Source organism: Crocodylus siamensis, chromosome 1 (assembly GCF_052110815.1).
Source record: "Crocodylus siamensis isolate JL-2025a chromosome 1, ASM5211081v1, whole genome shotgun sequence".
NCBI classification, from domain to species: Eukaryota; Metazoa; Chordata; order Crocodylia; family Crocodylidae; genus Crocodylus; species Crocodylus siamensis.
In genome coordinates this window covers 380,044,389-380,070,450 of record NC_143395.1, presented here as the reverse complement: position 1 = coordinate 380,070,450, position 26,062 = coordinate 380,044,389, and the positions used below count along the sequence as shown (strand labels likewise).

The 26,062-nt window shown below is 42.2% G+C and overlaps 1 protein-coding gene across 4 annotated transcripts in view; it reads left to right on the top strand.

Moving 5' to 3' along the window:
- Positions 1 to 26,062, top strand: part of PAN3 (poly(A) specific ribonuclease subunit PAN3) — a 123,321-nt gene that overhangs the window by 65,669 nt on the left and 31,590 nt on the right. For 3 of the 4 annotated variants that reach the window (XR_016439245.1, XM_090028306.1, XM_090028325.1), the window contains 7 exons: positions 1,138 to 1,288; positions 13,815 to 14,062; positions 15,983 to 16,087; positions 17,027 to 17,084; positions 19,349 to 19,510; positions 20,966 to 21,082; positions 21,166 to 21,267. Coding sequence is in view for 3 of the 4 variants with exons in the window: in XM_090028306.1 (XP_089884432.1) it covers positions 1,138 to 1,288; positions 13,815 to 14,062; positions 15,983 to 16,087; positions 17,027 to 17,084; positions 19,349 to 19,510; positions 20,966 to 21,082; positions 21,166 to 21,267 (943 nt within the window). In the remaining variant the exon portion in view is untranslated. The remainder of the gene's footprint in view (positions 1 to 1,137; positions 1,289 to 13,814; positions 14,063 to 15,982; positions 16,088 to 17,026; positions 17,085 to 19,348; positions 19,511 to 20,965; positions 21,083 to 21,165; positions 21,268 to 26,062) is intronic. The other variant, XM_090028315.1, reaches the window with a different exon arrangement.

Below are 26,062 nucleotides of genomic sequence, written 5' to 3'. Positions count from 1 at the left end.
GTCTGTTATTCTGAAATACGATGAATAGTTTTTGACAACTATTTTGCATAGGTGTTGTGTAAAGGCATTGCTTAACTGTTCATAAGGTGAGTTTGCTAAAGTGCCTTAAATATACTTCAGGGAATCAAATCGGAAAAAAATCAAAACTATGTGCTGACTCCCAGGGCTGCATGTGGTGGCATGGAGCTGGCCCAGCCTTCAGACCAGACTGGCCTGGCTCCATGCCAGCACTTGGGGCTTGTGGCACTGCAGATGGGAGCTGCGCACCATCAGGCCAGATATGCTCTGTGCCTCCACATGGGGCTTCCAGCACTCCAGTGGGGAGCTGCATGTGGAAGTACAGAGTCACGTGCCATGAAGTTAGGCTGGCTTTGTGCTTCCACATCTGGTTTCTTGCTGGAGTGCTGGAATCCCTACATGAAGACACAGAGCCAGCTGGCCCAGCCCTATGGCCCATGTTTCTGCCTGCAGTGCTGTAAACCCCATGTGCTGGCACAGAACCAGCCTGGTCTGGGTTGAAGGCTCACACCAGCAGGCCAGCTAGGCTGGCTCCATGCTGCTATGTGCAGACCCCGAGAGTCAGCCAGAGCAGTGTGTCGCTGGGGGACACTACCAGCCACAGCTATGAGTGCTCTGTGGGCCTGCTGCTTCTACTGCTGCTTCTGGTGGCAGGAGCTATGCACCATGGGGAGGTGGGTATGTGAGCCCACACCCTTATGCCCACTGACAAGCCCCCTCCCCAGACAGAAGCTCTCCTCCCCACTCAGCAGCTGTTCAGTCATGCACCCCTATACTTAGTGCCTCCACGTGGGGCTCCCAGCTGTAGTGTCAGGAGCTTGGTGGAGGCCCAGAGCCTGCCCAGGTTAAATTATGCAAACTTATGCAATTATGCACATGCATATGTTTTATGTGCAGAATTGCATATTTCCCCAGGGAGTACTTAAAATATCAAGTTAGGAACTTTAAAATCTTGTGCCTTTTAACTTCCTGTATTTGTTGCTTTAGTCGATAAACTTTGCAACTTCTTAAAATATCCCCTACCCAAATAAATCTGCCTAAAAATATTTTGTACTTAATAGGAATGATTATCTTCACATTTTCAATAAACATTAACTTACTATGTTTGTTTTTAAACAGACACCAAATCCTACTGCAAGCGAGTTTATTCCTAAAGGAGGATCAACCTCCAGGCTGAGTAATGTGTCCCAGTCTAGTATGTCTGCCTTCTCTCAAGCCTTGTTTTCTCACCCCTCCATGGGAAGTCCTGCTACTGCTGGACTAGCTCCAGGTAAGTTGCAAATAGTGATTTAGCTTGCTGTATAGGTGTATTTACATAAGTCAAATGTATTTCTGTTCTTGTCCTTGACTTCAGGAAAATATTAATGCAAGTAAGAGTATACTAGCTTTAAATAACTTCCATATTTAGGGTATGCTTTTATTGCCTGCTGCCAGGAGCAGCGTAGCTCCTTTGTGAGCACAGGATTTGGCCACAGGCTCATTTATTCTGCTTCTTTGCTGTACTGTGGTGTAGATTTAGACAAACTTAGTATATTAATGCACAGTGACAAGTGCTTTCTAGTGTGTATGGTGTTTATAAAACAAGGTTTTCTTAAGTCTTCATATGGTCATTAATATTGAAACTAATTACATCATAATAAATGAGAAGACCTTGACCTAAAAATATTGGCCTCCCAAAAAAAAATCATCTCATTGGTATTATTTCTCTCAAATTGTGTAATCTCATTTTTTTAAAATCAGCATTATTATTTAGTTTTAGAATATTTGAAGGTTTAAAGAACAAATTTTATAAACCAAGTTCCATGCAAATCCTGAAACGGCATGTAGCAGTAGTAGGCAACCATCAATCCTTTGGATCTTGGGGTATGCACGAGAGATCTAGTCAGCTGCCTGATGAATCCAGTTGCATGGAGTCCTGCAACTGTCACACCAAGACCTTCAACGTTTACGCCTAGGCAGGAGTGGGGGCTGCCCAAGACCTACCATCCTCCGTTTAGACCACTGAGACAGAATGCAAAAGTCAGACTGAGTCCAGACGTTCAGCACCTCCATGGTTGTAGCTTCTGACAGAGAGCATGTAAGAACTGCTGCTGACTGCCTGATCTGGGGTGTGTTTCTGTCAGGGTTGTGCCTCTTAACCTTTCTCCAACCAAGGAGTAATCACAAGGCAGTGGGAGCTAGGGTTTGGAGGCACCCTATACTTGTCTTATTTTGGAGGCTGCAACATCGTGGTATTTCATAGGAGCTACCTCACCATGAGTAACCTTACCATATTGTCATCAGGCCTTCCAGCTGGATGTAGTTTATGGTTATACCCATATCCTGAAACTGCATATAAGGTACAGCTTGTTGACACAAGCCCATTTTCTTCAAGGTGCTGATTTCCCCAACAGCTTCCATTGTCCCCTCAGCTTATGGGTTCTCAGCATTTATGGACAATTCTGCCATTTATTTAGGAAACTAAATAAAGCTGCTGAAGCCTGATTCTAACTTTGAAAGTCTTGGACTGCAGTGTAAACAGACCTCCCCTCTTCCCCCACATACATGCAAAACTTTAAAATATATTGTAAACTATGAGACTGATAGTTCTTTTAAGTTCCATCTAAATATTCTAAACTGTTTTCAGCACCTCAGTAGAAGATGTGAAATTTGAAGAAAAGAGCAATGCAAATAAAGGATTTGTATGGACTAACATTTTTAATGGGAAATATAGCTGAAAAGAACCTAGATGACATACGTTATAAGGAAGTGTCTTACCAATCATTTGTTAAATGTTGAAATAATATCCTAAGAGAAATAAGCTTCATGCATTGACATTAGAGTGGATAAATAACTTTAATATAGAAACTTCAGTGACTAATTCCTTGAGGAAAGAGTAAATAGACCTTTCTTATTTCTCTTTTCTGATTCTGGTATTTCCTTTACTTTGTGTGAATCAAAAATGTCTTTAAGATACGACTTTTGACAAGTTTTCTTTACAGTATTGTATAGCTTTCCCTCAAAAATAAATTTCAGTCTTTTCTCAATACTGTGAAAATGCTTGCTGTTGTCACTTAATTTCTAGGCAAAATCAAACATATAGCATTTTGTTAACCTTTTAGGTTTTTATCACAGTTGGCCTCTCTCTTTTAGGGCACAGCACAGAAGCAAAGGTAGTATGTAAAGATTCTCCTTATGTCAGTAAATACAGACCTTATCTCAGTACCATTACATGGTGTTTCTAGCTTTCAGTACTACAGGTGTTGGCATGGAACAGGCTAGAAATAGTGAAATTCTATTGGTTTTGCTGCTGCCAGTAGACTCATAACCAGGGATCCTGGTTTTCTGTGTTTAGAAAATCCAGCATTTTCTGTTTAAAAAAAATCCAACATTGTTAAAAAAAAAAAAAATCCAAAATTTACATATTATATTGATTAAAATGAAACACCACTATCATTTATACACGTGTGTGTGTGTAGAAGTTCACCAGTAGATCTATTGTAGAAGTGCACTATTTCTAGCCTGTTTCTAGTGCCATATCAGATTGGTACCCATAGAAGGAAAATTAACATTATTGGCTATTGGCTTTTTTGGCCTGTGTACCTGATAATGTCACCGATAAATATGCCTTCAGGCCAGGGCCCCTGGACACTACATGCATGCGGGTTGCCACAGCATGCACTTAGCCAGGAGCAGCATTTGGCAGTGTGGAGAGCAGCACCCTGCAGGTAAGTTTTGTGGAAGTGAAAGGGCATGGAGGAGGGGAGGGCCATGGGGAGGAGTAGATCGAGGGTCCCACAGTGAGGGAGGGAACTGGGGCAGTGGGGGCCCTGTCCAGCCAGGGCAGTGAATGGGACCCCAGTGCAGTGAGTGGGTTGGAGCTTTGGGTGGCTTGTCCAGGGGGTGCGGCGGTGGGGGCAGCTCCCCACTGCTGTGTGCACTCCTGGGAATGGCATGGGGGCATATGGCCCCCTCCCCAGATTGTTGCGTAGGGCAGAGATGAGCTGCCTGAAGTTGGCTTTGGCCCCTTCACCTCCATAGGCTTGCCTGCAGGGAGCTGCTCTTCCTGCTGCCCAGCTGTGCTCCTGTAAACCAGTTATCGGGTTAGTATTGGCTTATATGCCTGGTGAATAATCAGTATTGGCCAAGAAAATCTCTATCGGTGCACCCCGTGTGTGTGTGTGTGTGTGTGTGTATCAGTTGAACAAAATGTTTTATTGATATACTTACAATTTTTGAACAACTTGGAAGCCTACCAGTGCCTCAATCATTATAATAAAATAAATTCTAAATAGCTGTATATGTTGGCATATGATTTTGGTTCTGTTTTGTTTTTTTACCATGGAAAATCGGACCTCCCCCTGCCTCCTTTGCTTACTAGGAAGCAGGTCCAGCTGCAGCTGCCTTCCCTCCCCCCACCAGTGCTTTGTGGTGCTGAGCAGCCTTGACATACTGGTGCCCTGCCCCTACCTATCCTGTTGCCCCTCACTCCCCATGTCACCCCTTGCTCCCCATGTCACCCCCCACTTCCAAGCTGGTGCAGCCCCTCAGCAGCTGCTATGAGATCCTAAGCAGAGACCACGCCCCTGCTGCAGAGGAAGGCAAAATCTCCCCAGTCTGTACCAATCTGACCAGGGGAAAATTCATTCCTGACCCTAGTGCCCCATCAGTCTGACTCATGGATTGCACTATGTGGGTCAAGTGCTCGCAGTGACTTATCCTATTAAAACAGACTTGCACAGACTTGAGCTGGTTTGAGAGAACTTAAACTCATAGAACCCCCAAACCATTGAGAGAGTGAGGGAATTTGATGGAGTTGAGCTACCAGGACAAGATTGATTTTATTCTGATCCTGATTCCCAACCATATGAGGAAAAAATCAAGTAAAGGAGAAGATAGAAAGACTAAGTTACAGCTCAAGGAGAAGATTTCTTAGTAGAAAAGGGAGAAGAGCAGCACTGTTGTCAGGTGTATTTAATTACTTTGGAAGCAATTAACTACTGTGGTAATAAGCATTATGGAAAACCTGCAATAAAAATAAATGTTTTCTTTTACTTAAGGATGTTGCAGTGCAAATATCTATATGTAGTATTTGTCTGTAACAAATCTTAAATTAATAAGGTGACCTATACTTCAGTTTTCAAGAGTGACTGACACTGAAGTGCTTAATAAAAATATGAATTTCAGTACTTCTGTTGCTAGTGATGTCACTTATACTTTATATTGACATAAACTTTGGTTGTGGTTAGTGGACGTGTAAATTTGTGGACAAAGAAGAAAATGTGTAGAGAATCTTTGCATTGTTTCTTAAAACAGCACACGTATATACAATTCAACTAGTCTACAACATTAATTTAAAGCTAATTAACGGCTCAGGTTGTTTTTCATTCTTTGAGTAGCCAACATCCATTGATTTCAAAGGGCCCCAAAGGAGGAAAACATTAAAATCATGTTTTTCTAAAGACACAGTTTATCCTCAATTAAAAGGTAGCTTTGTTTTTAATTAAAATATGTACTTTAAATAGTTGCTTTCAAATGCTTACAATAGCTTTAAAGCACTTAATTAATCAGTTATTTTAAGCATGGAACTTCAAGTGAACCGTGACACTGATCACTACATAGATAGGAGGATAAAATTAGTTGTTCACAACCTGTGCATTCCTACCATTGTAGTATACAGTTTTAAGACAACTAAAACACTAGGATGACTAGAACTTGCATGAAGGAAATATGATGGTTTCAGTGCATTAATAATATTTCAGTTTTAGCAATATCTTAAACTATTTGTTACTACAAATGTTAGGGTTCCTTCTGCATGTGCAGGTAAAGGTCCAGTGGGATCTAATGCATGATCTATGCAATCATGCCTCCTGCTGTGCCGTACATGCATGGCAGGAGGCAGGATTGTAGCATCACACATTAGATGCTATCATACCTTATCGCCAGTGCAGAGGGAGTCTGGATCACAATCCTGGGGTCCCCCTCTGTAGCAGTGAGCCCTGCAGCTGATGGGGCTCTCAGAGGGGTCAGTGTTCCATGCAGTGACCCTGCTGCAAGCCCTGCAGCTGATATGGGCTGCAGGACTTGCAGTGGGGGCAGCATGGAGAATGCTTCCACCTGCTCAAACCCTTCACCAGTGGAGGTAACATTCTTCACGCCATAAGCCCCACAGCTGACCGTGTTGCCACCACTTCTTCAAGCTTTGAGGCTAGCAGCTGGTGGCTGGTTGGTGATGGGGCTTCCAGCTACAGGGAAGCACTTGGCTACATGTTCAGTTAATGGCCTGATTAGAACAAGATACAAAAGTTTATTGCACACCTGTTTTAGAATAACTTCGTAGCTTATTGCTTGCTTTATCACACCATTAATTAGTTGAAAGTGTAGCTGTGTCACACTTAAGGCATGATTACCTGGTTAATCTATTACCAAGCAATTGCAGGTATTGTTACAGGATTCTTGCAGAAGGTCAGCTTTGTTATCGAATACTTTTAAAAATAAAAGCCAGCATGGGTCACCGTTAGATTTAACAGTTCAACATTTACATACATGAATGTTGAACTAGGTGAGGGTAGTTTTAAGGGGTGTTATACCTTTATTTGACCAACTGCATGGTTGAGAGACACAGTACCTACCATTGGTAGTTCACTGGCAATTAAATTTATAAACATGCATTGTGTGCAGGTTTTCAATTTACTTTTGTCACTTCCGTTTTCTACAATTACAATGAAACTTGAAAAATTAAAAACAACCTAAGTGAAAGTTTAACAGTAAAGAGGGACATTTTGATTTCACATGCATATGAGGCCTCTCTCAAAATATGCATATAGGCTCTAATTTATGCAATATGTATTGCAATTATGGGCAAAACCTACTCTTTAATTTCAGTTACAATGACATTACATGCCAATTATCTTCACTTTCCTTCTCCCTTCTTTAGAAAAATCAATTGTTGGGTAAAATAAAAATGTGTTTTACTTGGGTTTTTTACACTTCTACACAGTATTATGTCAGTAGTTTTAAAGTGCTATCAGAATTTTGCTATTCAAATTAATTAGTAAATATCATTTTTTAAGATGCTCTGTGGTGTTGGCATGTTTTATAGGATGTTCAGAGAATATATGCTGACAAAATACTTGTGTAGCTATCACCAGTTCTTTTCATAGAGGTAGACATTAGGGCTGTGCAAAACGGCACCGTTTAGTTTCGATTTCAAAGGGACAGTGTTTCGTTTCTTTGTTTCATTTTGAAGCACTGTTCCATTTCATTTCCACAAAACTGTTTCGCTGTTTTGCCTCGTTTCACCGTTTCACCTATAGACTGTAATAGAGAATCATGAAAATGCCTAAAACTTTGTCATTTCTTGCCTGATTTGGATGAAAATTGCAGGGATGGTAGCCCCTTACGAGGCATGAAGCCTGCCATGTTTCAAGGAGATAGGTGCAGAAGTTTCTGGGTAACTGCACTTCAAACTGTTCAAAGCAAAACTCATGACACTAGCCGGCAGCAGCAGCAGCCTCCTCTCATCCCATGTGCAGATCTGGGGGCCTGCACCTGTGGGAGGGCTGTGGGGCTGTGCTGGACTCCTCCTGGGGCTACGGGCCCCCAAATCTTTGTGCCGCTGGACAGGAGGCAGCTGCTGCCTGGGACCCATGCTGGGCATAGCCTGTGCCCGGCACCGAGGAAGATTGCTGCTGCCACTGGTCCCAGGCAGCAGTGGCAGCCTCCTGTCATCTGGTGCGCAGATCTGGGGGCCAGCACCCCTGGGAGGAGTTCAGCACAGCCAGAGGCAATCCGAGCAGGGTTCGGGGCCTGAGGCAAATCAGCCCATGTGGGGCCCCGCCCCCACTCTCATCCCAAACCTGAAGAAGCTACCTGGCAGTGGAGGGGGGAGTAGTAAGCAGCTGGATGCAAAGGACCTCCGCGCAGCTCCACACTGCCACTGCTTTGCCTGGCTCCACGAGGCCCCCCAAAGTGTGGGGCCCAGGGCAGTTGCCCCAGTTCACGCCCACCTGATGAGGAATGGCCCTGCCCGCAGCCCTCCTGGAGGTGTGGGCCCCCAGATATGCACGTTGGATGAAAGGAGGCTGCCGCTGCTTTCTGGGACCTGCACTGAAGCTAAGTAAGCCTGGCTTCAAAACTCTTGTTTAGTTCCAAAGCTCTTTCAAAGCTTTTTGTTTCATTTCAGTTTGGTTTCGTGCTTGAAATGCATCGAAACAGCTTCGAATGGAAACGCCTGGTAAAATTTCACAGAGCCCTAGTAGACGTATAGCAGTCTTTTAAATTTCCCCTTTAATCTGCTCTTTCACTGAAGATAATGTGAAAACCTAATGCAATTTTAAGATCAGGAAAAGGAACATAAATTCTTATTTGCTATCAAAAAATACTAGTTCTAGGAGAATTAAGAACTCATGGTAGAGGTGATATCTTTTATTAGACCAACTAGATTTTTGCAAAAAAATTCTTTAATTGCAGACTTTGGGGCACAAGCACTCTTCTTCAGGCGTAGGAGAAAAGATAGTAAAAGTTCTCCTGGGTAGAAATTAAAGTTCATATTTCATAGGAGAATTGAAGGTGTGGTAAAAGCTCATGTTTGGAACAGTTCATTTTAGATGCAGATTAGGCTCAGAGAAAAGTTGGAATAGTCTGTTTACCTCAATATTTGGTGGCAAATATTTCATTTTGCCCCTAGACCAATATGGCTACAACCTGGATACCCGATTTTTAATTAATGCACTTGTTTTGTTAATAAGTGAAGGTTACAATTTAGTTGTTAACTAGAAATTGCCAATATCTGGATTAGTAGTTGAGCCACATGGGAAAAGTCTGAATCACTGTTAAACAAAACACTTTCCCTTTAATTCATAAATTCAAAGCTATCTATTAAATGATGGGAAGTTGAATTAGCCCATGGAAATAAGGAGGTTTTTGACATGTGACCCATCAGCCCTTATACACGTCCCCGTCAGTCTACTAATCAGGTTACAAACAGTTATTGTCTGGGCAGTCTGAATCTTTTTTTTTTCACCCAGAAGTATTGTATGCTTTGGTAATCTGTAGTCATAAATTTAAATGCAACTGATCATGAAGCAAGAGAAGTGTCTTGTGGCTTACCTCACCAGATTTGACTGATGTTTTGAGAGTACATTGGGGGTGATTAACTAAGACTGACAAAAGCAAAGAAAAGAATGGGAAGCTCTCTCACTAGATCTGTCCTCTAGTAGATAAGATTTTTTTCTGTCTGAGGATCAAGAAAGGCATACTGACAGTAAGTTCCTCAGTGTCACTGCCTCTTAATCACTAGTTTTGGGTTAGGCCTTTAAACAGTCTTCCATAGTAAAGATAGAAATAGTGGTAGTGTCTTCTTCATTTGCATTCCGGATTTTTATATAAAAGTTCAAGGGTCAACCATAGCATATATGAAATAAAGAAACTTGTAGACATAGATTGCAAAATCCCCTACTCACATGGATGAATACAATGCTATTGAAACCAGGCTTCTAATTATATGAGCAATTGTCCCACAACCTGGCCTTTAGTTATTATTGCTTGTTTGGGGGGGGGGGAGGTTTACTGCCTTTAGTATCAGCCAGTGGGAAAACATGCTCATTTCTGACACTAATTTTTATACCTTTTTTCATTACTTTCCTAGTAGTAGTATTCTTTCCTAGTTCTTTCTTTTCTTGTAGTAATCTTCAGTTTGACTCCTGGAGGGAATAAAACTACTTTCTTCCATTTTATTGATATTATTAGTTTATAGTAACTTTTATATTCTTGAGTCTAGCCCCTCCACCTTCCTACAAAAGCTAATGTAGTTTACATACTTACAGTGTTTCAGATTGTCCAACTCAAGACAGTACTACATAAGTTCAACTATTTTTGTTTGGAAGATTTTCTTTGCAGTCATGAAGGCTTGAAACTTTTTTTATGACTACTTAGATTTTTGCATATTATTAATTTGAAATGGAAATTGCATAAATACATGAAAACCAGTGACTCTTGATACCTTTGTATATTGGAACTACCGGTGATGCCCAGAGCAACCTCTTTACAACAAATAATTCTGCTGTTCCAGCAAGGTAAAGAGAACTTCTGACCCGAACTTACATTTTCTAACCATTTCAGTATGTAGGCTCTATCTAGCTTTGATACTTATTCCATCACTTGATTCGCATCAAGCTGGAAGGGCCCAAATTCTTTAGAAGGTAACCACACTTAGAAGCCAAAGTGCTTGACTGAAATTCTGAAAGTGGATTTGAGATGTTGAGTGGGCATAATTTTGCCCAGTTGCATAATAATAATCTCCATTTTCTTGCCCCTCAGCCCCTTTTTCTCTCTGTTTGTTTAACAAGTGAAACTTAAACTTCAGATGCATCGTTTTTTGACTACTGCAAATAGAAATATCTTATAAATATTGAGGAATGGATGAAACTGGTGTAACCGCAGCTGGGTCCAGGTATTCTAGGCCCCACAAGGATGGTTTTGAGAAACTTACAACAGATGTTCAAAGCAGACTTTTAACACAGATCCTGAACTATATTTAAACCAAAACCAAGAAATATACAGTACGGTATAACTTGATTTTTAGGCTTTTTATAGATGTCTTATTTTAGACTTCAGAGTGGCAGTTCCTTTTCCTGTCTCTACAGTTGCATACTTTTTTTCCTTTAAGAAGGGTTTTATTTTTTAACAAACTGTTTGAAGTGATAACTTTGGCACACATTTAGATCATTAGTAGTAAATATTTTTAATTTAAAATGGTGTTTGTGCAGCATAAAATAACATGCAGTAGATTATTTCTGTCTTATCTTTCCAAGACTAAAAGGATTGCAAAAATATTGTGGACATATTGAGGTGAAAGTTGCTTTGATTTTTATTTAATTGGTTTTCCTGCCATATTTAAGATTAATATTGCCTGGCTATAAAATCACTGTCTTCTGCCCACATTAGTATGGGAGGAAATTATTAAAAATGTTCATGGCAGTTCTTTTTTTAGGTTATTTCATGTAATATGTAGTAAGCGTTTAAGCACCAGTGAATGCCGGTTTTCTTAACGGTAAAATCTTTGTTTGTGGCATACAAACAAAATGTGATGGCTTGTTTCATCACAAATTGTTGTTAAATTCGTTGACATAATTGTAACGATCACTTCTGGAACAAGCTACAAGTTGGGCAATGTTTTAAAAATTTTAAACCAGAAAACACATAACAATAACAGATTAAATGTCATTTCAGTTCTGATTTTGCGGAAGGTTTATTATGTCTCTACACATTAGTACTTCAAAGCGTTAAACCTAGCATTCAAAGTCCCTCTCACTAATTTATATTTTCTTATTATAGAAAAGAAAATATATAATGCAACAGTTAAGCTGCCATTCTAGAAGAAAGACTAGCTTGGTTCATGTAGCATTCCCTGTTTTTTATAAAAAGGAAAAAGTCCTAGAAAATATAACTAGTCCATGCTAGCTCAAAAACGGAGGAAAATGCACCAAGGGTTATAGTAAAGATAAGGCTGATCTTAAGTTTAGAAGATATGGAAGATTGCAGAAGAAATCTCTCTGTTATCTGAAAAGTATCTACTTTTGATGAAGGAAATAGATGGACTGAATTATTTGTGCATGTGTTTTATAAAAGCCTCTTCCCTGGTCACCAGATATTTTACCCAGAGTTAGGTTGCATATTTTTTAAATGGTTTGAATAATATCATCAGAATATTTGTTTCAAAAATAGCTTTTGCTTCTTTTGAAACTAAGAAAAGTTTGCGTTATTCCAAACTAATGGAAACTTTTTTTTAATGAAAAAAAGCTAACATTAGCTTTCCATAGGTATATAGAATTGAAACATGGCCTAAATTTCACCAGACTAGCATCTGTATTACATTTTTTGACTCATTCTAATGCTTGGTAAATGTAGATCGTGGTATGGCATAGTTATAGAAAAGGAATATGATTTTGGAAAAACTATTATATTCTATATTTTTATAATAGAACTTGTGTGTACTTGTGTGTCTGTGTGTATCATCAAGTCAGCTAATTACTTGCTGATACACCAGAACACTCCTATATTATGCCATCTTATTTGAACAGAGTTGATGTAGTAAACAAATTCCTGATCTCTAATGACTACACACTGCTAAGTTTTTAATCCAAGCAAAAACTAGCTAGTTTTACAGAAAAGGACATGGGTAACATAAAATTTTTAAATGTTAAATAATGAGAAATAAGTTAGACATGTTACTTCTGCTGAAAAGTAATTTACCTAGACTGAGTGATACCAAATTCTAGCTCTAATACTCACCTTTAACTACTCATCCTGGGATTTTCTAAGGAAGGAGTTTAAGTAGAGTAAAATAAACTGCCTGGAATTTTTGTGGATTGACATTTCTGCTGTACAATCTGAAAATATCTAACAAATATTGGAGGGGTTTTTTTAAAAAAATTCATAAAGAGCTGAATAGGTTGGGTTAGGGAGTAGCTGTATGTTTTATGCCTCTCTCTGTTAGGTCTTGAACAAGTAGTTTATTTTTCTACCTAAATAACAATAAAAGTTTGCATGCAGTACAGTGCCATTAGCTGTTCCTGTTGCTGTAATAAATTTACTCATTAAGGCTAAGAATTTTTAAGATGAGTAAGGAGCATCTACCTTCTATCAGTTGTAATGAACATCCTTATTTCTTTTAAAATCTCAGCCCAAATTTATGGTAGGTTTTATCACCTTTATCATATATGACTTTCTTGTTTATAGTAATATTACTGTTTTTATGTATTTGATCATCATACAAAAGGGAATAACACTACTCTCTTTAAATTATTATATAATGTTCATAAACAGGCTGGAAATTCTGAGCATGTAAATTAACTTTTTCCCTTTTGTTGGAGAAGCAGGCCTTGGCAGTGCTTTTGTTTCCTCTACTTTTATCAGTGGCATGTTGTAGGGTGTTTTGGTATTCCAGATACTGTGCCTTGTAGTGTTGTGTGTGAGGATTCAAAGTAACAATTTTGGATTTCTTGGATAATTAATTGTTTATAATATTAAGGGTGACCAACATACAGCCCATGGGCTGGATTCTGGAAATTTGGCAGTGTGGTGAGTGGTGGCAGCAATAATTTTTGGGGCTCCCAGAGCCCTGACAATTCACCCTGCCACCACTTGTCCTGTCACCAAATTTCCAGACCCGTGAAGAAGCCTGCAGGCTAGATCCAGAGTGTAGAGCCATATCATTTAGCCAGCAAGGCTACCCGTGGGATTGAAAATTTGGCTCCAGGAAGAGCAGTCGTTGCGGTGGCTCTGGGAGCCTCAAGAATTAACGCTGCCATCACCAAATTCCAGCGCAGGCAACCAGATAGATGACAAATCTCTATGCCCCAGATCTAATCTGTAGACCAACCCTGAACCATTCAGCTGTCCTATAGGGCTGGATGAATTGGGACACCACTGGTCTGCACAATTACATCAGGTCTTCCCCTTCAAACATACTCAAATTTTATCTTTCTTCCTTTTTTTCAGGACCCCATTTTTGATACCTTTGCTATTTCCTGTTGACACAGTATTCTGTGTATTTTCCTAATTCTTCCTCCTAAATCTAGGCCATAAGGTCCCAGTGCAACTTGTTATCCTTCTTCCTTTTTAAAAGGTGTTTCTTTTTATGAACCTTCCTTGGATAATGTACCTGTTCAAGCTGTGTTTCTTATCTGCCCCCTTAAATCTTCATTAAGAAAAATAGCAGGTGATTCTCATCTACCTGAAACTTTATTTTGTTGCAAGTTAGTCTTTCCCACAGAGCAAAAGTTTACTCAAGAACTTTTCTTTTTTTTCCTAAGGAATGTCACTGTCTGCAGGATCGTCTCCTCTTCATTCTCCTAAAATTACTCCTCATACATCTCCTGCTCCCAGAAGAAGAAGTCATACTCCTAATCCAGCAAATTATATGGTGCCTACTAGTGCCTCTACTTCTGTTGCTAACGCCGTCTCCCAGCCTCCATCTAGTGGTCAGGTGATTCAGAAGGAAACTGTGGGTGGAACAACATATTTCTACACAGATACAACTCCAGCACCCCTCACAGGAATGGTACGTTTGTTTCTTTTGCCCTTACTGTGTAAGGGAGGTATTGAATTAGCTTTTCTCTAAAATGCAGATGTTTGAGTTGTATTTCATTTTGCTGTTTTTTGCATTCTCTTGAAATTTGGCCCAGAAGCTGTTATCCTGTGCTCTTAGGCTGGGTGGCATTATTCAAGATTAATCACAGTGATATGGAGCAGGATTTTTTTCTTTCTTTTCATGCTGTGTATTAGTGCTTAAGTGGGTTTTTTTGCCCTGCGGGCCAGATGAGGGATTAGAGCCAGTCCTTGGGCTGGATCAAGCCTTGTACACCAGTATCTGGCCTTTGTGAGCCTCGGATAGCTCCTATATGTGGGGTTCAGGCCCTGAGGCCTGATGCCACACCCTCCCACCTCCACACACTGGCATCAGATACCTGAACTGGCACATAGGGCCTGGGATTCCCTACAGGTCTAGACATTTGGCAGAGGGGGAGTGGTACCGCTGCTCTCCCACTGCCAAATTTCCAGACCTGTGGGGAGTCCTACAGGGCAGATGATTTGGCATTGGGAGTAGGCCACCATGGGACACTCCTGTTCTATACTGTTCCATTTCCTCACCTCTGTGCTGAGTGCTTTTTTAAATGGAGCACTGTGACTCATCACAAATGGCAATTAGGAGTAGGTTTCTGAGTCTGACCCACTGTAAAAATGCTAAAATACTTCAATGGTGAGGGAGAAACATAAAAGAATGTTGTACAGCTTGGGTAAGAATGAAACTGTCATGGGATCTTCAGATAGAAAATTTGTACATATAGTTTCATGCAGAATTTTGGTAAGAGGTTGACGAAAGACTAGCAGTGTTTTGATGACAACTAAGAAATGCCACCTAAATGACACTTAAATGGACCAGTTGAAGTTCTTTTCCTTTGCAAGTCTTTAATTTAGCCACAGGTTATAAGGAAGGATAGTACTCATGGAAAATTAAAGTGTATTGTTAATTCAAATCTCATTGTCATATTTAGGCATTACAGCTAAGATTATTGCAACTGAAAGATCAGAAAAAATATTTCTCTGTTTTTGCTTTTCTTGTTTAAGTAATTTTTAATAAAGAGTGTACAGATGATCTTCATTTCTGCCATATTAAGGAAAACTTGTATTTACAAAAAAAGGAGAAAGGACAGTTTGTTATTTTAAGGTAACATTAGTAGTGAATATAGATGTCATAGACATTAGGGCTGGAAGAGACCTTGGAAGATCATCAAGTTGAGCCCCCTGCCCCAAGGGCAGGAAGTCAGCTAGGGTCAAAGGATCCCAGTAACATAAGCATCTTCTTAAATCTTTCTTAAAAGAGTCCAGAGTAGGTGTTTTCACCATCTCTGGAGGGAGTAGATTAATAGATTGTTAGGGTCTGGAAGAGACCTTGCAGTTCATTGGGTCTGGCCCCCACACTCTAGGCAGGAAGACAACTGGGGTTAAGTGACCCCAGTGAGGTGACTGTCCAGTCCCCTCTTGAAAACCTCCAGGGTAGGTGATTGCACTACCTCTGAAGGGAGTTTATTCCACAGTCTGGACACCCTGACTGTGAAAGAGTTTTTCTTGGTATTAAGCCTAAAGCAGCCTTCCAGGAGTTTGTATCCATTGGTCCTGGTCTTCCCTGGGGGCACAGTAGTGAACAGTTGTTTTATGAAGCTTCTAATGCGCTCCTCTGGTAAGCTGCTATCAAATCCCCTCTCAGCCTTCTCTTCTTTAGGCTAAAGAGGCCTAGGTCCCTCAGCCTTTCCTCGTATGGCTTGCCTTGCAAGTCCATGATCGTACGCGTAGTTGTAGTGTATGTACTACTTCGAGACTACAAAATTCAACAGATCAGGAAATGTTCAAAATAAACATAAAATAGTAAATTTTCCAATTCTAAAGAAAACCTGTCTTATTTAAATGCATCTGTCTTTAGGTATTTCCAAACTATCATATTTACCCTCCAACTGCACCTCATGTTGCTTATATGCAGCCAAAAGCAAATGCACCTTCCTTCTTCATGGCAGATGAACTCAGACAGGTAAGTTATCATAGTGTACAAATCTAAATTAAATATCCATATACCTTTATTAAAATAAAGTAGAATGCCACAATCAGTAGAAGACAAACGACCACTGTAAAACTGCTGAGGCAGTATTTATATATAATCATGTAATAGATGAAGTACCAAAAAACAAAAGTATTTATAACAGCATTGCCTTCACATGCAGTACCTTCATTAGGAATGTGTACTAGAAGAAAAAAGTTTGCTTAAAGATGAGTATTTTATAGCCTCTTGAAATTTGTGTGCATAACACTTCTTGAGTATTAGCTGCATTCTAAACAAATTCTGAAATAAAACTAAGTGAAATAGAGTTATACTTAGGAAAATCTTCACTTACAGAAGATTTTGTATATGCTTTTACACACACTGATGTGTTCACATGCTCAGAGTATGTATTTCTATTTCTTTGGTATATATAATTCGTACAAAGTTGGGTATGAAGTTAACTGTGCCTCAGGTTTTTCCATATACCTGCCTGCTTCCTGCAACAAGATGCAAAGCATCAGTTGAGTTGCTCTGATTATTGGTACTTCTTAATATTAAGCCCCTATTGCTGATGTCTGCCTTGTTAATGTACCTTCACAGATTCTTTCTTCTGCCTCAGGCTTCTTTAGGGCCGGGGGAAATACTTTTCTTGATGCTAGTCTCCATCTGTTGAGAAGCAGCAGTTCTGGGGTGGCCTCCCATGGCCTCAATCCACTTTTTATGAATGACCTTTCTGTAGAAGGAAACCATAAGTTTAGTCTGTAACTTTTGCAGGCTGGTAACTTTTTTTTTCAGAGTACCTCACATCAGCTAGCTATTCCAGTATAGGAAGCTGGCCCTTCAAAGGAATTATAATGTCAACTTATCAAAGATGATCAACCAATTATATATAGCCTTAAAGTTGAAAACATAAAATAATTTGTTCCTCAGGAGCTGATCAACAGACATTTAATAACAATGGCTCAGATTGATCAAGCTGATATTCCTGGTAAGTAACTAGAAAGTTGCAATATTAATGGCTTGTGCTTATTAATAGCTAAGTCTTTTATGCACTTAATATTGCATAAGAATGTAAGAAGTGCCATAATGGGTCAAACCAATTGTCCATCTAGCCTAGTGTCCTGTCTTTGACAGTGGAGGAGCAGATGCTTTAGAGGCAGAACATGCGAATAGAAGAGTATATCTAGAGTAGTCTGTTCTCTGTCATACCTTCCCTGATCTTCACCATCATTAGTTTAAGGATGCCAAAGGAAACCTCTCCAACTATACTGTTTAATAGCTTTTAATAGCTCTGTTGTCTATAAATTTGTCTAATCCCTTTTTGAACCTGGCTCTATTATCTGCATCATGTGTATCAGCGTCCCCACACTGAAAAATGGGGGTGGGGCGCTTTAACTAAAGCTTGTTCAACAAGCTTTGGTTAAACTGCCCCTGCCGCCGTTTTTCAGCACAAACACTGATATGCATGTGACTCCCCATGCATTTTGATTAGTGGCTCCCAGAGCCTGTCTTATTAAAGTGCCTCCCTGCCCCCCGCCGTTCCTGAAACACATGTATAAATGCCCTTAGAGACTAATTGGTTCAGAGGTATAAACCTTCATAGGTAGGGTCCTACCAAAATCACAGCAAAAGTGTGCTGCACAGTGGCTCCTTTAATCTTGCAGTTTTCCCCATGCGCCTCCCACCTCGCCACTGATTGGCAGAGGGCCCCCATTGCTCGTCGCTTGCTACTGATTGGTGGGGAGGTGAAAACCACAGTTTTCAACATGCTGCAGTTTTTGCCTCCCACCAATGGTTAGCTGAGGGGGCCCAGCAATGCCACTGCTTGTTGCTGCCTGTCTGAGAGGCAAAAACTGCAAGAGAGACAGTAGGATGGGAGCAAAGCGTCCTGGGAGGTTACAGGACTGTGGGTGCTCTCAGAAGAGAACATGTATATTTTTTCCCAGGAGGAGCTGAGCCGGGAGTGATTTAACCTGGGTTGTTCTCAGGTTATTTTTCTCCCAAAGTGGTTGTTTTTGCTCTGGGAGAAAAATCTTCCATGTCTGTACACTCATGGTTTCTCCTTGGAGAGCAGGAGAAACTGAATGTCTGTATGAGGCCATGCTCTCTGCATCAGAAGAATGCCATAGAATTAGAAAAGCTGGAGAAAAGAGCAACAGAAATGATCAGGGGCATGGAGTAGCTGCCCTACCAGGAGAGACTGAAAAGACTTCTCCTTCAGTTTGGAAAGGAGAAGGCTGGGGGACAATATGATAAAGGTCTATAAAATGAAGGGAATAGACCAAGTGAACAGGGAATAATTATTCATTAAGTCCCAGAATAATAGAGGTAAGGGGCAGTCTCTCAAATTAGTAGGACACAGATTTAAAACTAAAAATAGAAAGTACTTTTTTATGCAGCGTGCAGTTAATCTCTGGAACTCGTTATCACAGGAGGCTTTAGAGGCAGGTAGTATAGCCAGTTGTAAAAAGGGAGTAGGCAAATTCATGAACAGTAGCTCTATTAATAACTATCAAACAGGACTGTTGAAGATGTTTCCTCTGGCATCTCTGAACTAATGAGGGTGGATACCTGGGAGGGTAATACAAAGAGGATAGTTTATTCTTGATATACCTGATTCATTGCTCTCCCTCCAAAGCATCCACTCCCACCACTGTCAGAGAGAGGACATTCTGCTAGGTAGACCATTGGCCTGACCCAGTATGGCACTTCTTATGTTCTTATCTATTCTATTCTGATGTAAGCAAAGAATTGATTGAGAGGTTGATATTTATGAGGCCTGTTGGATACCGGTGATTATCCTTGTTGCTTCATAGGAGGGAGGGTAAAAATCTTTATCCTCAGTACCTGCAACAATAAATTTTCAAGGCAAACCAAAAAAAGGTGGCAGCTTGTTGGACAGCTGCCAATATGCTGCTTCCTCTCACCTATATAAGAGTTGGTTTAATGTTAGAATGAAACTGGCACTTCACAGTACCCAACTTTACCTTTACCTTTAATATGGTAATACTGCTTTTCTGAAGACATCTATATCTACTACGTAAAACACTCAGAAAACTATGATGTTTGTATCAGAGCGAGAATTGTGTGTGTTAACTTTCTCTTGCTTGCCTTTTAAGACACAATGCAAAGAGTATTGTTTGACATTTTAATGACTTGAAGTCCAGTTGATGTTCTCAGCTACTATAATGTTTTTTTTTTCTTCCCCCCGACTGTAATTAATGTCTAATATATTTCTATAAACTGCTTTAGCAGTCCCTACGGAAGTTGACAGCTACCACAGCCTTTTCCCTTTAGAACCACTGCCACCACTCAATCGGATACAGAAAACAAGCAACTTTGGGTATATAACATCATGCTACAAAGCTGTAAATAGCAAAGATGATCTACCATATTGCCTTCGGAGGATACATGGTGAGAGAAGTCATAAGTTGTCATCTTTTTAAACTGCAGTGCTACCTATATGTTTAGAATTCTTAGTATAAGCCTTGAATTAGTTTTCATTTAAAATTTTATTGTTGGTAAAAAGGGGGGCCACGATAAGGATTCATCATGTTGGAATCGAATAAGCAAAGTTTTATATCGGTAAAACTGCTAATTTCTCAGTATTTTTGGATTGGATGTTAAAATTAAAGTCTTAAGGCAGGGGTGGGCAATTATGTTGCCTGGAGGGCTATTTACAGGGTGGTGAATGGGAGTATGTGTGGGGTTTGTGGGTAGGGCTGGGGTTTGTGGGGGGCTGCCCCCCCCCCCACATTCACTCCCCCCACCATGCTTACCCCATGGTGCAGAGCCCCTGCCACTAGCAGTAGCAGCAGGCAATGGGCCCTTGGGCCAGTGTGCAACAGTGTGCAACTCCAACTGAGTCCCAGAAATCTCAGGTGGCAGAACAGAGCCCACTTGGCCTGATGACATGCAGCTCCCTGTAGCTCCTGAGCCGAATGCCATTGGCCTGAGTGAGCTCCATGCCTCCACCTTCAGTTCCCAGCTGGAGTGCTGCAAGCCCACTTTGAGGCTCAGAGCCAGCCCAGCCTGGCCTGATGGCACATTGCTCCTCCCTGCAGTGCTGGGAGCTGCACGTGGTGGCATGGAGTCAGTTTAGTCTGGTTTGAAGGCATATGCCGGGCTGGGCCAGTTCTGTGCTACCATGTGCGGCTCCCAGGATTCAGCTGGAGCTGTGCACTGTAAGGAAGCTCTGCCTGCCATGGGGCATGAGTGCCCCCAGGGCCCGTTGCCTGCTGCTGCCACTGGAAATGGGGGCTCTGCACCGTGAAGGGAGGGGCATGGGGGCCCATACTCACCCACACATCCCGCCCCTTCCACCCTTATGCATCTCACACGCATCCACCCACACACACGTGCCATTGGGCCAAGTGGGCTCCATACCACCATGTGCGACTCCTAGCTCTCCTTCTAGGAGCTGCATGCCATTGGACTGGCCAGGCTGGCTCTGTGCCAGCATGAGGGGCTCCTGGCACTGGAGCCAGGAGGGTGCGCTGATGGGCTGGGCCGGACTGGCTTCATGCCTCCATATTGGGCTCCTGGCACTGCAGAGAGGAGTTCCCCACTCGCACACTGTCCAGTCAGGTGCCATCATGCTCAGTGCCTCCATGTGGGACTCCCAGCTAGAGTGCTGGGAGCCCCACAGAGGTGGAGGCACAGAGCCAGCTCAGTCCAATGGCACATGACCTCTGAAAGCCTGCCTCGAGGGGCAGCTGCAGGCTGGTAATAATTGTTTTTTTGGAGGAGGCCTATGGGCTGGATAGAATGGCCTGGCAGGCCAGATCCAGCTTATAGGCTGTATTTTGCCCGCCCCTAATGTAAGGGTTCAAAAAAAAAAAAATTAAACTAGATTTATTCTCCTTTCAGGTTTTCGTCTTGTTAATACAAAATGCATGGTATTGGTTGATATGTGGAAAAAAATTCAACATTCAAATATTGTAACCCTGCGTGAAGTATTTACCACTAAAGCATTTGGAGAACATTGTAAGTTTTTTCTGGAATTTACCTTTTAAGGTAATTTACAGGATGTATTTGAGTTAATTGTCATTTATGTCTTTATTTTTAAGCTCTTGTGTTTGCATACGATTTTCATGCTGGAGGAGAAACTATGATGAACAGACACTTTAATGATCCAAGTGCTGATGCCTATTTCACGAAAAGGAAGTGGGGTAAGGAAAATGTGTTCAACCTCCTCTAATATTTGAGAGGTGTCTAAGTGGTTGAAAAGTTAAGTAATGATCAATAAGTTAGCCTTCTAACTGCATAGGAATTCTGTTTTTTGGATCAGCAGCAATGAGAGAAGTTTTACATGAAGCTAGTAAGGAAGTTACTGTTACTTTTTGGTTATGTGGTCTGATATATTGCATATGGGATCTGGAATAGGGATTTATCTGTCCTATCTGTCACTGACAATTGGCACATCATTTACTAGTGAGATTTTCAAAAATTTGAACAACAGCTCTCTAATTGCCAATAAAATATCTGTCATATTTATGCCTTTGAAACCTCTTCCCTTTAATAGCTGCATCTGAAGTTTTCCCATTTGTAACCTAGGGATTCTTACTCGCTTACAAAAGGAGCTAAGAGAGCTAATTAGGCAATTATTTTTTATAGTCCTCTGAAAATGTAAACTGTTTAGATATGAAAAAAGAGGAAATATTTAAAGAACTCTGAGCATCTTACAAACATACATTTTAATATTTTAGTTCCTCAGATTCACATCGGTTGTCTCTAATGGGTTATGGAATAGAGAAAGATCCAACACAATTTACTGATTCATTTGATGCGCCTGGCTGGGGGAATATTTGGTTGATTGCACAATTTCACAATGATTGCACGCTTAATTCATACAACACAATTTTATTTTAAATTTCCTTGCTACACATATAACACTGCTTAGCTTTAAGAAATCCTTCCCTAACAATGCTATAAGAATTAGTATTACAAAAACAACTACAATTACAAGTAAAGGTTAAATTGGAATCAATACTACTATTTCTCATGGTATACTTACAATCCTAGAATTCCTAGAAATCAAATCCCCAGATATACTTTCATTCTTTAGTTATGGTTTTAGGGTTGGTCTCAGCAGTGATAGGAACAAGTCCCCTTCCTTCGGTCCCACTCGGGTGCTCCTAGGCTTCAGCATGAACGGAAGTTCTTGTTCACAGAGAGGGTGGTTCAGGTGATCGATCTGATATGGCCTACACTTGCGATTTTTCCTTGGGTGTTCTGCAAATGAAGTTACCTCCAAATTGGGACTGTAGGTTACAGTTTTTATTGGGTGAGTTGCCATCTTGGGCCCCTCCTACCCAAACCTGTCACTACTTCCAAATTTGGGCTTGGATCTTTTAACAGATTTCTGCTGGGTGGTCAGTTCATATTCTTGCTTTTCGGAGATTTTCCATAACACCGCTGTGACCTCTTTTGCCAACCCCTTTTCAGAAGTCCCTAGGTTTCGATCTCTCGGAATGTTTACCTAAGGGTTGCTTTTAGGTTAACTTTGTTAAAGGCCTCTAGAGATAATATTCAAAAACCAAGACATTCAGCATGTTCACTGCATGGCCTCTAAAGATAGAATTCAGAATCAAGACATTCACCACATAGGCAGAAACAAGCAATGACACTAGATAAAAAGATGAACTTTGCCTTTTTTTCTAAACTGGCTAATGGGTATTTATTACAAGCATTCAAACTATTACATTCAATATGACAGAGGTCTAGTGGGTTTCTGGTGTATGAAAGGCTGTAATACAAATTTGCAGATACAATTTAGAATGATCTGTCTTTTGAGTCAAATGGGTATAAATATGGTTAAAACTTCACCAGTAATAAAAATTCTGGAAGTTGTGATGTACCAAAAGAAAAGAACCCAGTTTGATTTATCTAGTCCTGAGATTATTTAATAACAAAATTGCAACCCATGTAAACTGAATACAGAATTAGTGTGGCAGAATAAGTACGTAGTCCTCACTGCTATTTTTAGTTCTGTGTTTCTTCCACGGGTGGCTTTCAATTTCCACATAAATCTACCTTGTTATTTTCTTGCCATGCCTCTCTAGTGGTATCCTAGAGTAGAGACTGGAAATAGTTGGCCTTCTAATTCGAAGGAGTTCTGGTTTTGGATCAGCAGCAATGGGAGAAATTTTACATGAAACTTTAAGGAAGCTACCAATATATTTTGGCTGTGTGGACTAATATATTGAAAATAAGACCTGGAATTGGGATCTCCTGGGAAAGAAGGTTTTAATTTTTTTTTAAAACAGAAACTAGGCATTTATATATAACTAGCCAATCGCCCGTCAAGAATGATGGGGGGGAGTGAGTGGGGACAGAGCCCCGGCCCCCCTTCTGGTCCTGCTCCTGACTGCTTTCTCACCGCCGATACCCCAGCCTGTCCGTTGGCTGCACCCCCATATTGGGCCCGCTCAGGGATGGGAGAAGTGAGCTCAGGGTCAAGTGAGGGAGGAGTGGACCCAGGCCCAAGGGGGGGAAGAGACCCGCTCTTTCCCTCCCCTAGCTGCTGCTGCATCAGGCCAGGCCTGCTGTCCTGTGCCCTGCCATGGCAGGCCAACTTTTCCCGTGCTCGGGCCCATTCCCCACCCCCCAGCATTACCTGCAGGGCTGTGGGGAGGTAATTCCAGCCCTTCTGGCCTTGTCCCCACCCCTTCAATCTGCTCTGTTGCCGCCACCTCCAGGGAGCAGGGCAGGGGGGTTGGCCTGGTCCCCCACCCCCTGCTCTGTCCCTTGTGTTCCCACTATCTCAATGGCGGACAGGCTTCTGTCAGAATGCTTTGCACTGTGATTGGCTGTTTCCGTCAGCCAATCAGGGTGGGAATAAAGTATTACAGACAGACTTAGGCTTTTATAATATTAGAATAATTAGGGAGCATGAAGTATTGTTATAAAATACCTTCCTGAATAATAACCAGAGATCCTGGTTTTCCCCTAATTTAAAAAAAATGCAAATTCTCTGATAACCCCAAAATCTGTCTTTCAAATTAAAGCCCCTGACAGTGCCCCCCCAGCTCTGCTGGTGCCCCTCACTCTACCCCCACAGCCTCCCCAGTGCTGCTGGTACCCCTCACTCCCCCCACAACAGCCCCACAGGCACAGTCATACACCCCAACAGGTAAGTTTGTTGGGGGGGAAGGGAACTGAAGGAGCTGGGGGGACAGACCAAGAAAGGGGAGGAGGAGTTTATATCTGTGTCCACTCCCAGAAGCAGGGCTGTAATGGGGGGTGAGGGCAGCAGTACCCCTCTGCAGGCCTCACACAATCTGCCCGGCGGGGATGGCCTTGCATGCAGCAGCCACTGCCACCACTACCCTGCCCTCAGCTGCCATGCCCCACACCACTTGTCTGCAGAGCTGTGTGGCTGCAGAGCTTGCCTGCAGAGCTGTGTGGCTGGCCATGGGAAGGCAGCACAGGGTGCAGCAGTGAGGTGGCATGGCTCAGCAGGCAAACAGCGCAGCTGGCTGGGGGGCAGAGGCCTTGCATGCAGCAGCAGCCACCGCACGACCACTGCTGCTGCACCTCATGCTGCCTTCCTGCGGCTGGCTGCATGGCTCCGCAGGCAAGTGGCACAGGGCATGACTGGCAGTGGTGGTGGCTGTCACATGCGAGTCACCTCCTCCCAGCCGGCCAGGCAACTTGTGTGTCGCCTGTGGAGCTGTGTGGTTGCCTGTGGGAAGACGGCGTGGTAGTGGCAGCTACTGCATGTACTGTATGTGAGCCCCTCTCCCCTTCTGGCCAACTGTGCCGCTTGCTTGCAGAGCCACCGTCACCTCACTGCTGCTGCCATAGCTGCACCCTGCGCTGCCTGCCCACGGCTGGCCACACAGCTCCGGCAGCCAAGCGGCGCAGGATGCGGCGGTCAATCCAGGGTGGCTCTGGTTTAACATGCTGCCAGCTGGGCAGCCACTTTAGGCCTTCCCCCAATACCTTCCCACTCCCTGTCAGTGTGTCTGCTCAGCTGCATGTGGTATGCAAGCGGCTTGATCAGCCTGACTAGGCTCAGCACCTCCATGTGCGGCTTCCCTTAAGGTCATGGAGAAGCCAAACTGAGTTGGGCCAATCAAGCTGCTCGTGTTCTGTGTGCAGCTGGCCGGGCACTCCGTGTTTTTCCCCAACACTTCCCCATCCCTCAGTCCCCAGTCAGCTTCCCCGCCCAACCCCGAGCCCTGCCCTGCAACCCCCCAGCCCTCTCCAAGCCCCACTTACCTTACGGGCTCCAGAAGGAAAGTGAGCCTGACCTAACCTTTTGAAGTGACTAAAAGCCTCAGGCCCTGCCCTTCCCCCTCTCCTTCCCCTCCCCCTCTGGGCTGGGCTGGAGCTTTCCCACCCTTTTTGCCATCAGCTTTTGCAGGCTGAAACTCTGCCAGCCTGTAGAGCTCTTTGCAAAAGCAGGAAATCAGCAGGTTTCTCTGCTAAAAGGGAAAATTCATGTTTTCTCTGATAAAAATGGGGAATCCGTGGTTTTCTCTGATTTTCTGTAGGAAACAGAAAACCAGGATCCCTGATAATAACTTTATTTCCTTTTTCTGCTTCAGCTATTTTTACTATCCTTTTTGGGATCTTCAGAATAGCCACTTCAAACTAGTCAGTGCAAAAGTTGGTGTTTAGAAGAGACTAGTCAAATAACCATGTTTGCCGAAGCAGTCCTTTATATTTGGGGTTTCTTTTTCCCCTGGCTCATCTTTTAGGATAATTGCTGCCTTGTAGTTTTGAGAGTGGGCACCATAAAAGGTGCTCTTCAAGAGAAAATAGCTTAGGGCCCCTCTAGACATTCAGATAAAGGCATGATAAGATTTGATGCGTGTTCCACTCAGTCTCACCTCCTGCCATGAATGCCCCACATGCATGACAGGCATTTCACTTGACAGATACAAAAAGATCCAACAACATGGGTTTATTTTGCATGACATGCATTACAAGATGGCATCAAATCCTAACTTGCCTTAT